The 15,340-nt window shown below is 38.6% G+C and overlaps 1 protein-coding gene across 3 annotated transcripts in view; it reads left to right on the plus strand.

The window, feature by feature from the left end:
- The window catches only part of DCAF6 (DDB1 and CUL4 associated factor 6), a 2,031,218-nt gene extending 2,023,366 nt beyond the window's left edge, over nt 1–7,852 (plus strand). For 2 of the 3 annotated variants that reach the window (XM_044072358.1, XM_044072360.1), the window contains 2 exons: nt 1,966–2,104; nt 4,990–7,852. In XM_044072358.1, the coding sequence (XP_043928293.1) occupies nt 1,966–2,104; nt 4,990–5,005 (155 nt within the window). In that variant the 3' untranslated portion in view covers nt 5,006–7,852. The remainder of the gene's footprint in view (nt 1–1,965; nt 2,105–4,989) is intronic. The other variant, XM_044072359.1, reaches the window with a different exon arrangement.
- Nucleotides 7,853–15,340: the final 7,488 nt, after the last annotated feature.

The raw sequence follows: 15,340 nt of genomic DNA on the forward strand, positions 1-15,340 counted from the left end.
ATTTATTTTGTAAGAAAGCGATCGTTGTTAAAAGTTTTTCATTTTATAAGTTACTAATATTTATTCTGATGTCTAATTGTAGATCTTTTTGTTAGCTAATTAGTCATTTTGTTAGTGATTAGGTTTCGTAATTAATAAAGTTTGGATTAGTAAGTTAGCCTTAATAAGCTGTTCTTACTTATGTTATATATTTTAATTTGTTTCTAGCTTTTTAGTTTCAGTTCTAAGGTAGCACAGTCTCAGTTTACACTATGGTGTTAATGGGGAAGGGGGACTTGGTTAAAGGAAATGAGTTTAATGCTTTTATTGCTCTTAATAGAACCACCCTTTCTAATCACTCCCTTGCTCCAAATAACCTGATTGTATATAAATAATGAATGTCTTTAATTCTTTTCATTATACTCAGGATCACTTGTTTGTGCGTTTCAATAAAGAATATTCTATTTTTAAATCAATTGAGGACTGTCTACTATTTTATTATTTTGTAGTATGCATTTTAAAGTTCTATTTTTTTATTAGTAAACTAGGTGCATAACGTATTTCATGGAGTGAACTTCACACCCTCCACACTGCGAAGTTTCTCCTTGGTTTGTTTTTGACCCAGTATAGGTTGCATACTGGGTTTTCTGAGACTTCGAGGGATATCACAGACTTTTCTTTTTGCAACTCTGAAATGTCCCTTCAAATCGGGTAATCCCAGACCACCTTGTTCTGTTGGAGCAATCAGCTTGTCCAACTTGACTCTTGCCGTCTTCCCCTCCTAGATAAAATCCTTCAGCTCTTTATTAATTGCTATCCACAACTTCTGCTGTGGTTGATAAAAATATGTCTGACCTGTGTATAAAACTAAAGGGACTAAAAACATTTTAACTGCTTGTATCTTGCTATTAATATCCATATAACAGAGCTTCCAATTTCTCAGTTTTTGTATATCTTTTGTTTAGTCTCTTCCCACATATCCTTAGCTGCCACACCAGAATCCTTTTTAATCCATACTCCTAAGTAATTCGTTTTGTCATGTCCCTAAATTATGGATATTGCTGAACCAATTCAAGTGTGGGCACCTAATTTACATTGCCTTTATTTTAGCTTCATTAATTTTGTATCCTGAAACGATTTGAAACTGTCTCAAAATGTTTCACAACACCAAAATGTCCTTTTCTGGTTTAATTAGGTATAAAATATCATCTGCAGATAGAGCCAGCTTTTCTTGACTACCACATCAATTATATTCTTGAATTTCTTAGTCTTTTGATTTCTTTGTCAGTGTTTCTAAATGTAATGTAATAACAAAGGGGAAAGAGGACACCCCAGCCTGGTTCCTCTGCTCAAGCAGAAATTATCAGAGAGAAACCCACCCACTTAAATATTCACCTCCCACCCCTCATATATCCTCCTAATCAACCTTATAATTTTATCAGAGAATGTAGATGCTTCCATTGCTCTGCTCATAAACTCCCAGTTTACTCTTTCAAATGCTTTCTCTCCATCAAGACCCACCAACAGTAGTTGTAGTTTCTGACATTATGCATGCCTCTGCATCATCAGTGCGCTGCTAAAGGTCTCAAATGTTTGCTTCCCCTCCACAAAACCACACTGATCCACATCTATCAATTTTGACATCACATTTACAATCCTTTTAGCCATTACATACATAAACACTTTATAATCATGGTTTAGGATTGAAATGGGCCTGTATGAAGCTGGATCTGATGGGTCTTTACTCTTTGTAGGTAATACAGCCACCACCACTTTCTTCCAGAATGTTGGTGCTTCTCCTCCACTTAAGATCCTATTAAACAAAACTTTTCAGATCTTTATCAGTTTTACCCTCCTAGCTTCCAGATTTCCACAGGAGTACCATCTACTTCTGGGGACTTTCCTCTGGATTGGTTATACATCACCATTTTTATCCCATCACCTCCTATTCTGTTAGTAACTGAGCCTCATCTGTGTTCCATTTAGATGCTCAAAAGTCCTTTTACGTGAATACGAAAAGAGCAACATGTATTGTGCGAACCACGGAAATGCCGAATGTCCAAAACCGTGAAATTCGAAATGTCAAAGTGTCATGGTTTGCCCATCTGCGGTATAGCTCCGTAAGGTAAGTGTGCAATAGTTACAGACCTTAGGGTTAGGGTGCGGGTTACGGTAAGTGCATAGATAGGTAATGTATGTAAGGTTTAGTGAAGGGTTAGAATTAGGGTTTTGTTAAATGTATGTGTGTGGCTTATTTATTTTGTTTTGGTATATTTCTGTAGGCTAAGTGTGCGATAGTTACGGACCTTAGGGTTAGGGTGTGGGTTAAGGTAAGTGCATAGATAGTAATGTATGCAAGGTTGAGTGTAAGGTTAGAAGTAGGGTTTTGGTACTTTACTTTAAGGTTAGAAGTAGGGTTTTGGTTAGTGTATGTATGTGGTTTATTTATTTTGTTTGGGTAGGCAGTATGTAGTGAGAGGTAGAGTTGGCCGACTATGGGGATTCAACTTTTTGAATTTTGCGGTTTAGTGCGTTCAGCATATTAGCGGTTCACGCAATACGTGTCAGTGTTTTTGCATTCGCTTAAAAGGATTTTCGCTAATATAATATAGACCCGCCTCATCTACCTCTAACCTTGGCTTATTTAATTCTTCCATAAACATTTTCATTTATAACTTTTCTTGATTTCCATATTTCTCTGCTTTATACACACCTTCATATAATTAGGATAAAGCTACTTTTGACCTTGTTCTTCTACCAGATGGCACAGAGGATGTACTTAATTGCCAGAATGTTTCTGTAGGCTTTAGGTTACATGTCAGAATTTGTCCTCATGATCCCCCATTCAAGCTTTCAATGAGAAGAAAAGTCTAATAATACCATGAGAATTTATAGGAAAGCACAGCCAACCACTGGGACAGCAGAATTCCTCTCATTCAGGCCTACCATTTTTCACTCCAAGATCCTATCCAGGCTTTGATGACAAATGCCTCTGTGTGTGTGTGTGTGTGTGTGTGTGTGTGTGTGTGTGTGTGTGTGTGTGTGTGTGTGTGTGTGTGTGTGTGTGTGTGTGTGTGTGTGAGACATATACGTGGAATATAAAGGTACAGAGCATGTTACAGGGTCAGGAATAAACACATAAATGTGAAAGAAATGTTGGCAGTCATCTGTATCCTCCAGAGTTTCAAGATATTTTTCAAATGTAGTATCCACTGGCTGGCCATGTTGGTCTGAGATATAGCCATAAAAATTGATTGCCATTCTTAAGCAGCCTATATTTCTAGCTCACAGAATGCAGCAGTAAATCACTGAAGCAGATCCTTGGGCAATGTGCATGACTGAAAACTGGACAACAACCTCTCCTTAGTACTCATAGGGAAAAAAGTGAGACCTCAGATGGAATTGTTTGCTTTCCAGGAAAGTCATCAGCATACCTTTCACCCTCTTAACACAAGCATTCTGGAAAAAGCCAAAAATAGTGGTGGACAAAGGCCAAAATTGGGGACAGATTTTACATATTTTTCTTATAAAATTAGAAAATTGTTAGAACAACGAGCATGCATTTTCTGAAGGGGTTGAAGTCTGAAACTGAAATGTCTGTCATTATTTAGTGACTTCAAACCTCAATGATTTGCAAGAAAACCACAAATTTTATTAGGAACAGACCAAAAATACTAGGCAAAAATCTGTACATTCTGCAAAAATCAGGGCATTTGAAAAGTATGTTCGTCAGCTACAGAAATTTTGTTTCTAGCTTCCCTACAAAGGGGTTTCCTGTTTCATTGCCTTCTCCATGTGTTCCTGCTAGGGACTTCTTTATTACTTTTATCCTAGCCCACTCATGCATGCCATATTTCAGAAGTGTATTCATCAGCTACAAAAATTTTGTTTCTATCTTGACTACAAAGGGGTTTCAGCTTTCATTGCCTTTTCCATGTGTTAAAACCAGTGACTTCTTTATTAGTTTTATCCTATCCACCTCATCAGAACAGTCTTCCTAATGACAAGAAAGTACAAGGTAAAGTATGTACTGATAGCCCCATACTGGCCAAGGCAAGTTTTCTTGTTTTAGGTAGTTTAAATGTCCAAGCAATGGCCATTATCTGTATCACTGCACCCTAGTAACTCAGCAGGAGAGGGTCTATGATCCATCAAAACCTCAGGTACCTCATCTGTACTGCATGAATGGTTTCAAGCTAATACCACTTGAATACATGTTTTCTCCAGAGTTAGTTCACGTATTGCAAGTCTTCAGAAGACTTAATATGAGGAATTCATATTTTGCCAAACTATAAAGATTTTCTATCTGATGTGGTAATCAGGAGGTTGTCGAAGCTTCATTATCCACTTCAGTGGATGGACAGTGTTAAGTGTCAGACCTGTGTAATCTAAGACTATATTATACTTCCGTTAAAGTTCACCTGTCAGCCATTTCTTCTTCTCTGCTTTGAGACCCCCCCCCCCGCCATTTCCTCCAACACAGCTGTTATGCTGCTACTGAAGTCTACCCTGTATTTAAAAACATTCAGGGGAACCATTTCATCACCTCAAGGCTTGCTTTTTTTTCACTTGGATAACGTTTTTCTTACATTTGAATGTGCCAGCTCTGCTAGTTTGAAGTTCTTATCAGGGAAGGCACTGCAGTAAATGTTTCATAATTTTGTAGAGAGATATCATTGGCAGTTTATTATAAATTATTTCATTAGAGTGTTATCTAGTAGCAGTCCTTGAATTTGAATTCATTTTATAGTAGCAGTTGGTGCTCACGGCATCACAGAAAGAGTACATGCCTTTATGTCTGTGCATTGTAATAATGTTAATTGTTTTATAGTGTCATGCATTTTCTGGGTTCAGCACTTAAAATGGAGCAGCAAGTTGTCATTTTTTTTTTCTTTTTATAACTAGAATCAAAATGCATCTGCTAGCCTAGACCACATATGAATGTGTCAGTTATCTGCTTTTTATTGTCTTACGACAGCAGTGAATAATGTGCCTATGTTGTTTTTTTAGATCGATCAGAGGGTGACAGATCAGAAGGTTCTGGACAAGAAAATGATAATGACAATGAAGATGAAGAGTAGCAAGTGTTCTAAAGTTTCAAGCACTTAGGCATTAAAGACTTTGTACAAGACAGCTATTATATTTTACTTACAGAGTATTAGTACAGTTTTAGGTACTTTTTTTTGAGGATCTAATATTTTTTAAATGTGTGCATGAAGTTTGGAAGTGTGACCGACAATTTAAAAAAAAGTTTATAAAGATGTTTTGGTTGAAGATGAGGGGGTGCTTGAAAACATAAAGTGCAATATTTTCCTTAGCGTGCAAATATTCTGAGCTCAGATCAGTGTTAAAACATGAATTTTCATAATGATAGGGCAAAGGGTTAAAATTAACCTTATATACGTGCTGCTTGCATGTTTGATGCTTTTCGATTAAAGAAATCGGTCACTATTAAAAAGACCGAGCAAAACGTGCAGGGTTGTACTTCAGGAATAAGTTAGGAAGTGATGCATTACTGTAGTACTGTTTTTGTTGATTTTATTAACTTCACTACAGTAGTGCTGCACAGTCTTCAATTAAAAGCGTGCTTGAGAACCAGTTGTGCTTCAGAGGACCTTGGAACCAAGCATCACCCAGTAGTGATGTTAATGTATCTGGGTACCGTATCCAGCATTTATCAACCTGAAGTGCCTCAGTTTCTTTTTCCTTTGGGTGAGAGATTATTAAACTTGGATTCAGAACTTTCTACTGATTCACATACAGTTTATATCTGTGTCACTGTATTTCTTCACTGTAATTTGTTGTAATATGCTGTATTTAATAGTTTGAAATTTATTTATATATATATATATATATATATATATATGTATATATATATATGTATATGTATGTATGTACTCAGTAAAATTTTTTTCTTCTGACACTACAGTACACAACCCTTGTATTACATTTTTTTCTGTCATTTGGCATTGTTTTATATACATCCCATCTTACACATTTTGCCCATAATGACCTTCCCAATGTCAGGCTTTGCATACCCCTACCTCCATGACATAAGGGATGAACAGCACTGAAGATATATACATCTTAGCAGGTGTCACAAAGATTCTCGTCAGGGTTGATGCACTAGTTAGGGAGGAAAGGAATGGAAATTGAACAACTTGAAAGAACAGATAAAATTCTTTTTACATGGCATGAACACTTAAAAGGCACAGAAATAATAATGGACGTTCACATGGTCTGCATCTGACAGGCAATGTGAAGGGGCAATAAAGATGGTTAGATGAATACCAAAATGTATAAGATGAGAATAAATTGTTCATCTTGTATCAGTAGCTGCTGTAGTAGGTAATAAACATTTACAGAATAGGTGGGCAAAAATTACCATTTTTCTTTTATTGGGTTTTTTTCTTTACAAGAGAGATTACTGATTTTTGAATTTATGCCCCTGATTTAAATGTTCACAAATAGCTAACTACAGTTTTAGCACATTTAACGTAGGATAAAACGTTCTAAGGGTCCAGCCATTCTCATATCTGTTTCGTAGTACCTGGTGCACTTTACATAGTTTTATACCTGTGGGAACAGCATATTACATGGCAATAGTGTTTCTGAATGTGGTTATTCTCACTGGCTGATGACATGGAGATACTTAGTAGATGTGTGTGAGGTGACAAATAATGAGACAAAGTAGTGTACCATCCCCAAAGCAGCTCCAAGGGTGTCAACCATTTAAGAACAACAAAAGCTAGACAACAGATATGTTGCAGTAGTTTTATAATAGAAGTTAACTGAAATGGTTGGAATTGGATTTGTTGTTGATAATATACTTAATAATTGGAATAAAGTATACCATTTTATTCTGAGAGAAACAGGCAGCAAAGACAACGTTGTGGAGAGTAAAGCAGAGATGGAATACAAATCACAAGGAATTTAGCAAAATATTTCTGAAATTAAAAAAAAAAAAAAAAAAATATATATATATATATATATATATATATATATATATATATATATATATATGGGTCTACCTGACATTGCCGACAGTCCAGAATGCCGACAATCATATGGCCGACTCCATATGATCAACATTCAGAATGCCGACAATGTGGAACCAGCATCTCACTATGGTGCGGAATGGAAAGATTTCCATTCCTGCACTGTAGTGCGATCTCGGAGTTGGTATTTTAAAGTTACGGGGGGGGGGAGCCCCCCTGCTAGCAGTTGAAAGGAAATTTTATTTTCCTTTTTCATGGTCTACTTACAATGTCGAGATTTCAGATGTCAGTCGTATGCTCTTGGCCCTATGGTTGTCGGCATTCTGAAATTTCGGTATTGTGAAGTAGATCCATATATATATATATATATATATATATATATATATATATATATATATATATATATATATATATATATATCTTTGTCTAGTGAATAGTATAGAGGATTAGTGGAAGATTTGATTCTGTCACCCTCTGTTTACTTACCATGTGACTCTGAACAAGTTACTTAACCAGACAGTGCTCCCAAGCTGAATCTGAAAATAGGCCATGCAGATCACTGCTTTACTTCAGTTAACAAATACAGGTAAATAAAACTATTATATATTTGGCAAGCACTGTAAAGTATAGACACTTTGAGTAGTAAATTATGTATGGGGCTGTCCAGAAGTAGGAGTTGCTGTTTGATGTTAAAAATAATATACAGCATTAAATGGTTTGATTTTATATGGTCACCCGATACTACTGCTTTTGGAACTTGCAGAACATTCTCATGTAGCAAGTCATTGTTGGGTGTGAGCGACTTTTCTTCACCAAATGTGTCACTAGTTTTCAGTTTTCAGATTCCCAAGTTAAAATAAAAAGCATTACTTGAACTAAGGTTGTAAGAGTCTCCTTTACTCATGATTATGGTCTCCATTGACTTTTTAGCATGAAGATATTTTTTTCCACAAATCAAATCTGTGGCTGCAGGATTTCTGTTGTACAAGGCTACCAAAAGCTGTCAGTATTTTTGTAAAAAGAAGCCTTTTGGATCAGTGTGTGTGTGTGTGTGTGTGTGTGTGTGTGTGTGTGTGTGTGTGTGTGTGTGTGTGTGTGTGTGTGTGTGTGTGTGTTCCATGGGCTGCTACCATTCAGGCTTATTTTTTGTAATTAACCATTACAGTGCTTCTGTCAACATGAATTTGATGATTATCAAGAGTCACTTTTGCTTTGTCTGTGATTCAGGTGACTGTCTCTTTTTTCATAATCTGTTAGCCATACTTGGCTAAAGCTTTAAAGCTAGTACTCCAGAAAATAGATGTCTGGTCTACTCTCATCATATTATTGACTTAACAGTGTTTTTAGGGATTCCACAGAATTTGCCTCACCCACCCATTGCTCTTCAAGTCTGCATAGCTGTCTCTAACGTCACCATTAACTTCATTTGGTATTTTTTATTTAGCAATAATCAGTTCTGCTCTACTTACCTTCAGCAGAGACTGTTAGACTTTGCATACGTGCAGGTATCATCTGCAGTTGCCTCTGACAAGCGTGTATACTGTCAGCAGTTCACTGCCCATAACAACAATACTGGTATCTGACACAGTCACTTTGTAAGGTTTTCTCTATGGATTTGTCTGGTCTGTTTCCAATCCTCAGGACAAGGGACTGTCAGTCTGCATGGGTGATGTTTGATATTAACAGTTCCTGGATGATGATACAGGCAAATGCTTCCCTTACATTTCCTTGTGTAGTCCAAACTTACAACTGCTGAGCTACAGTTTGTTGTATTTTTTGACCTTGACTTCCTAGAAACTTATTTCACAAATACATAAACTTGTTAGCAATATGAGTAAATGCTACAAATTTATACATTTTATTTGCAGGAGGACAGAGCCCCATACCACCAGTCTTAATTATTTTAACTCCAAGGTTACTCTTTCATTGTAAAGCGGTCATTGTCAGACAGTGTAAAACCTGTCTTACTCTTTCTCTGGAAGGCTGCATAACCACATCAGCCATTAAAGGTAAATGAGCATCAATGTCTTGCAGGTGTATACCTCAAGCAATAAAAGAAAGTTCAGCAAATCAGTCATGCAGTCAAGCTTAAGCAACTGAATTTCAAGCACTTCAGATCCAAGTAACCTGATGGAGGCCTGGTTAAACTAAGAAAAGTAAGTGATATATGGCATATGATGTTGGTAGTCCATACAGAAAATGTGATAAGAATTGTATTCCGAGGCTATTAATGGGTCTTAAATGTCAGCCACTGACATGCAAACATAGCGCACTGGAACTGTTTCAAAAAATGGGCCCAATGAGAAGTTAAATATTTTCTAGACTTTATGTGTAGAAGATTCTTAGTACTTAGAAGTCTTAGTGAGAGAGGTAGCTGTAGACATAAATATCACAAAAACATGGTCACCAGTAATCAAGACAGAGTGATCTTATTTTTTTTCCTTCATTATGGGAAAGGACTGGATTGGGAGCAAAGAACCTATCTTGTTTTTCCTCCACATTGAAAAGTCACCCATGAGATTTGGGCCTGGGACTGTTGCCCCTGACTGTACTGGCATCTCAGGATAACACTGGTGATGACCGTCGGCACTGATGATTTTGGAGCCAAATTCACCCTGGAAGATTTTGATGCCAAAGGGCTGAATGTTGGCACAGCTGATTTTAATGAAGGTCCCACCAAGGTTAGAATTGATGTCAACACCAAGAAACTGCTGTCAAACCCTTCGACTCTATTGGTCCCCAGCATCAATATTATCGATGTCGAGGAATCCACTGATTATGTGGGCATCAGAGTTGAAGAAAGGGAATCTTTCATCATAAATGGAGACGTTTGCAGTACTGGTTCCAACACTGCCAATACTGAAACAGGGCCTGGAGGAGGAAATGAATTAAAGGTAGTGAGAGTCTCTTCCTGATCTGTCCCTGGAAACAGAGAGGCCGAAATTATATTATACTGTAACTGAGCCCTCACAAAGGCTGACATGCTCCTAATCAAGCTGAGTACAGCTTCCCAGGCATCTGTATAAACAAAGGGATGTAGTTGAAGCAAAATGGAAAGAAAGCAGCCTGGAAAGATCATACTCCAAGGAGAAAATACCATTTATTCTTCTCAGAGCCAAGTCTGTGGTTTCTGACACACCTGCCTAGGAGGGAACAAGGAACTGTTGTGAGTAGCCTGAGAGAAAGGATTGGTGCAAAGGAGACATGGATGTCATAATGTGGGGAGATCCAAATTGCCTACCTTCTTTTTCTCAGGAGGGCTAGCAGGCTTGTCTTTATCCAGAACCACTTTTTCCAACACTTCTGACCTAAACAACCCTTTCAAGACTAACTTATTGCATCTGTTATGCAAAGAACAAAAGTTCCTGTGTATTGAACAATCAGAGTCTAAATGTCCTAACTCAGGACAAACCACACACACATTGTGAGCATTTTTTGAACCCAGAGTAACTTTCTCCAGTTGTAACTAATCAACCATTAACAATAATACCCAGACAAATGGTAATATAGGCATCTGATGTCATCAATTTTTGTTCGTTTCTCAACTATTGGGTTTGGATCTGATCCTCGGATCAGACTTGGCCATTACTATAGCTTATGCTAACCTAAAAGCTCTTGAAATCCTCCCTATCTACATTGCACCAACCCCTAACATACCTTAGATCTTGTTTGCCTCTTTTGTGAAGTAGACATCAAACCTCTCAAGTGAAAAGTCAGATAAATGTCTGTACTTTATCAAAAATCTACAAATTTTTACATTCTCCTACCCCTTTGGGTCAGGAAGCCTTGGCCCGATCTATCCCTCCACTACCATCTTTTTCTCCGAATCCAGCCGGCTGTTTTGGAGCTTTTGGATCGGAGTTTGCCAAGACCATCTACATCAGGTCCAAGGATATTTTCATCTTCAGGTCCAAGGGTTTCTCTGAGTGCTCCAGTGAGTTCAGAGCCTAGAGCCATAGAGTCTCTGCCAGATCCAAGGTGTTGGAGTTGACTCCAAAGTTGTCGGAGCCGTCTCTGCCCCTTGGAGCCTCAGAAACTGGACAGCTCAGCTCCAACCTCCACCTCGGGTGGAATGCCTTCTGGTTTGACTGATCCAGTGAAGTGAAAGAAGCACAGCTTCTCATCACCATTGGGTTTTAACTGCACAGTTGGGATGTTCAGCCACATGATGCAGAGTGTGTGTGTGTGTGTGTGTGTGTGTGTGTGTGTGTTTATACCAACAGACATTCAGCCTCAGCAGTCAAATGCAAAGCCACCTGCAAAGACAGGTACCCAATAGCTGTAACCAATGATTGTAAGCAGTTTTGGGAGGCTACCACCCTTGGAATATACAGCACTAGTGGCAACAATTGTTTTTGAAGCAACAGACTTTAACCAACATTAGTTCGCTCTTACATTCAGTACAATCCTCACACATGGTGCACATTTTTATTACTCTGGTGACTGTTCTTATTAGTCATATATTCACAAAATTGGAGTTTTGTACTTATTATAACACTGGATCTTCTTTTTCCTTAATTGATCCTCTTCTACTTGTGGAAATTTACAGCCAAGTAGATCCAGCAACTATATCTGCTTCTAAAATGCTCAAACACCTTCCCTGTTCCAAAGATGCAGCTATCTTCTCTGTATATCTCAGACTCAATTTGCTGCCTAAAACATAAAAAGAACAGTGTCTGTGGCACAACAGGTAGCACACTTACATTTGGTGCTGAAGGCTGTGTGCTCTTTTCCCACACTAAGCATATGGAGTGCTGACACTAAAGTACAGCATAAGGGGATACTGCATTCCTGAGTATGTTGTCCTTCAGATGAGACATTAAACCAAAGTTCCATGTACCTGAGTGGATGTTAGCTCAGGTGGATGTAAAAGATATCATGGCACTTATCAAAAAGCGTAGGGGTTGTTCCCCAATACCCTAGCCAAATTTTCCATAGTAGCATAAATAACCACATTGGATCTCCAGATATAAATGTAATAGAGTTGAACAGCTCTCCGAACAAGTAACTGGATGATTTCTACCCTAACTTAGAAAATTAATTGGAGATGAAATGTTGGTCATCCTTTCTGATAGTTTATGAACATCTAGAGAGTGTAACAGATATTCTCCTTTATTAGAATATTGGGGAAAAGACTGGAATATAGTCTGCTTTAAGGTGAATTGTGAAGTCAACTTAGGCATGACAGAAAGGTTGGTACTCGAGACCCTGTACTTTTGGAAGATTAAGAAAGATGGTTTGGAGGACAGAGTGTGCAGTTCAGAAATCTGTTTAGCTGAAGTAATGGTTACTAGAAGTAAAGTTTTCCAGGAAAGGCACTTCAAGTCAGCTGAAAAGGCAAGTTCAAATGGATAATGAGTCAGTGCTTCTAGTATAAAACTGAAATTAGAAATGGTAGCCAAATGAACTTTAATAGTGGAATTGCTGGAACCTGAATCACAAAGGGTTGATAAAAAATGTAAATCTGAGGGTATTGGAGCAGTGAAGGAGTCTAATCCATACTGAAGCACCCAAATTGAGAATCCTTTCCATTTACTGATGTACAGCTTACAAGTTGTTGCTTTTTGCAAGGCTGAAAGAATCTGGACCACCCTAGGAGTAGGATGGGTCCCTGACCATTAGTGAAACTGGAAAAAACATACAGTCAGTCTGAGGGAAAGAATGGCCAGGTGAGGCTCACTGGATAGGAGGAACAGAAGATCTGGTTTTGGATCTAGTAGCCAAGATTCCTCTTTAAGTGAGGCTATAGAATGGGGATTACTGAGACCTTGCACTGGGCTGCTTTCTGGAAAAATGTTATTTGTGGTAATGGAGAAAGGCATAAAGAAGTCTGACAGGTCACTGATAGACAAAAACATCACTTGGTGTCTGTCTTTATAGAGGGATCAGGGCAGCTGCTCTAGTTGGTATTGGTTGAAGAGGCAAAAAAGGTCACAGTAAGCCTCACCCCAGCAACAAAAAAATCATCACTACTTACTCCTGAGGCATTAGAGTAAATCTGCTAATCCTGTTTGCCAGTTAGATTGCCCATCCTGGAACACAAGTTGCTCTGAGAAAGCAGTGTGAAGACCTCACCTATTGCAACACCCTAATTGGCTAGCAGCACAAGACGAAGAACCTAGTTCTCCCTTGCTCACTGATATACCATACCATACCATATCACTGACATGTTATCCATATGGACAAAAGTAAGCCCCCCAGGAAGGAAGTTCTGAAAGTTCTACTGTGTTTGGAGGAATAACCTCACCTCCAAGACATTGATGTGAAGATCAGCCTCAAGCACAGTCCAAATACCTTGATCTCTTATCCCCTCAGAATGCCTCCCCCATCCCAGAGAAGAGTCCCTTGCTTGCTGATATATTATACCATACCATACCACTGATATATGCATGTTGGCAGAAATCACCCCCCTGGGGAAGGAACTCCTGAAATACAGTCAACTCCAAGACAATGTGAAGATCAGCTTCAAGCTTAGTCCAAATACCTTGACCTCTTCTCCCCTAAAAATGCCTCCCCCCACCCCACAGAAGAGTCCCTTGCTTGCTGAAATACCATACCACTGACATGTTATCCATATGGACAGAAATCATCCCCCAGGGAAGGAGGTCCCGAAAGTCCTCGCAAGTCATCTCCAAGACATTGATGTGAAGATCAGCCTCAAGATCAGTCCAACTACCTTGACTTCTTCTCCCCTCAAAGTGCCCCTCCCACCACATAGAAGAGGCATCTATGGTAACTGTGGCCCTTGGATGAGGAAAAATAAAGGGTCTTCCAGCTGGAGCATTTTGAAACTGAATCTACGCATTTGAATGCTATCTGTAGATGGTAGCGAGTCAAATGGGTTTGTTTATTGTGTCTGATAAGTAGAACAACTGCATGCTTAAGGTCCACTGTAGCACTCTAATATAGTATCTTGTATGAGGAACCATTGGTATTGAACCTACCATTAAGACCAATATTCTTAGTACTAGAAATGTGTATGTGTGGGAGGGTAGAAAATAATGGCTGCTAGACTCAGAAGCCTGATAATCCTCAGGTCCATGGGCAGATGACATTCTTTAAATATTAGACTTTCCTTTGATTCCATTTGTAACTCTACAGTGTTCACGTAAATGCCGAAGAACAGACACACATGAAGCATAAAAAAGTTTATATATATATATATATATATATATATATATATATATATATATATATATATATATATATGTGTGTGTGTGTGTGTGTGTGTGTGTGTAGCTATTATAAGAGACTGTCCCTTGTTGGGGTGGCAAGGAGTCAGTTGTCAGGATATGGGAATATGCATATCCCTTTCAACCTCAGGCTACAATGACTGACATAGACTTGATAAACACCCTGGTACCTCTGCTGAGGCCAAATGGCAGTGCATGCAACTGGTAGTGACTGGCTCCAAGACTGAAATTGCGATACCTGCTGGATACTTTGGAAATTTGTATGTGGAGGTAATCATTCTGAAGGTCAGCTGAGTACATTTGATCCCCTTCTCTAAACATTGAAATATTGAGTGCACTGTAACCATCCAGAACTCTGATTTCTTTATATAATTGTTTAGTCCACTAAAGCCCAAGGTGGGTCTGTTGTCTGATTTGTTGGTAGCTAAAAAGATAATAGAGTAGACTGAATCCTCTCTGATCTGGTGGGATTTCTTAGATGTCTTTTTTTTTTTTAAGGAGTTGAGCAATCTGTTTTGCTGCAACCATTTTCTGTCTGGGTGGTACATGTAGGAGGGGCAGGAATGAGGGCATTGAGTTTTTTGAAAAGAGAATTGTGTAGTCTCTGGATGTCATGTTACTCACCCAGTTGTGCCACATTTTGGACATTCATAAGTCCGGGTGATGGGATAGTTGACCCCTAACTTCCTCCACAGTAGAGCAGCTGGGCAATTCTTCAAGAATGTCAAGGTTGCTTCCCATTTTACCCCTATTTGTTAATGAATCAAAGGTGAATCAAAGGGAAAGCATTGGGATTTTCTAAACCAGAGTCCTTTCCAACCCTTCTGGTTCCTACAAAAGGACCTTTGAGGGGTTTCAAAATGTACTTTTATGGCAGATGTCTTCCCTTCCTATTCACTTTTTAGTAGGGTTTCCTTAACTTTACATCCTAAAATGGTGAGCCCATTACAAGGGGCACTGACAAAGGACACTTTAAAGGTTTCTACAAACTCTTACAAGTCAAACCAGGCATGGTGGCTCATAGCTATGCTAATGCCTACTGCTGTAACCATTCCATCAGTGGCATTATGTTAGATAGTCAACATAGCGACCAGTTGTGATTTGCTTTCCTTGCGAGTATCAGATGTGGCAGGTTTCCTCAAAAAGACCAGGGTCTGCTATGGTAGATCT

The sequence above is a fragment of the Protopterus annectens genome, chromosome 5.part0, assembly GCF_019279795.1.
Source record: "Protopterus annectens isolate FY-2018-M chromosome 5.part0, PAN1.0, whole genome shotgun sequence".
In the NCBI taxonomy this organism is placed as follows: domain Eukaryota; kingdom Metazoa; phylum Chordata; order Ceratodontiformes; family Protopteridae; genus Protopterus; species Protopterus annectens.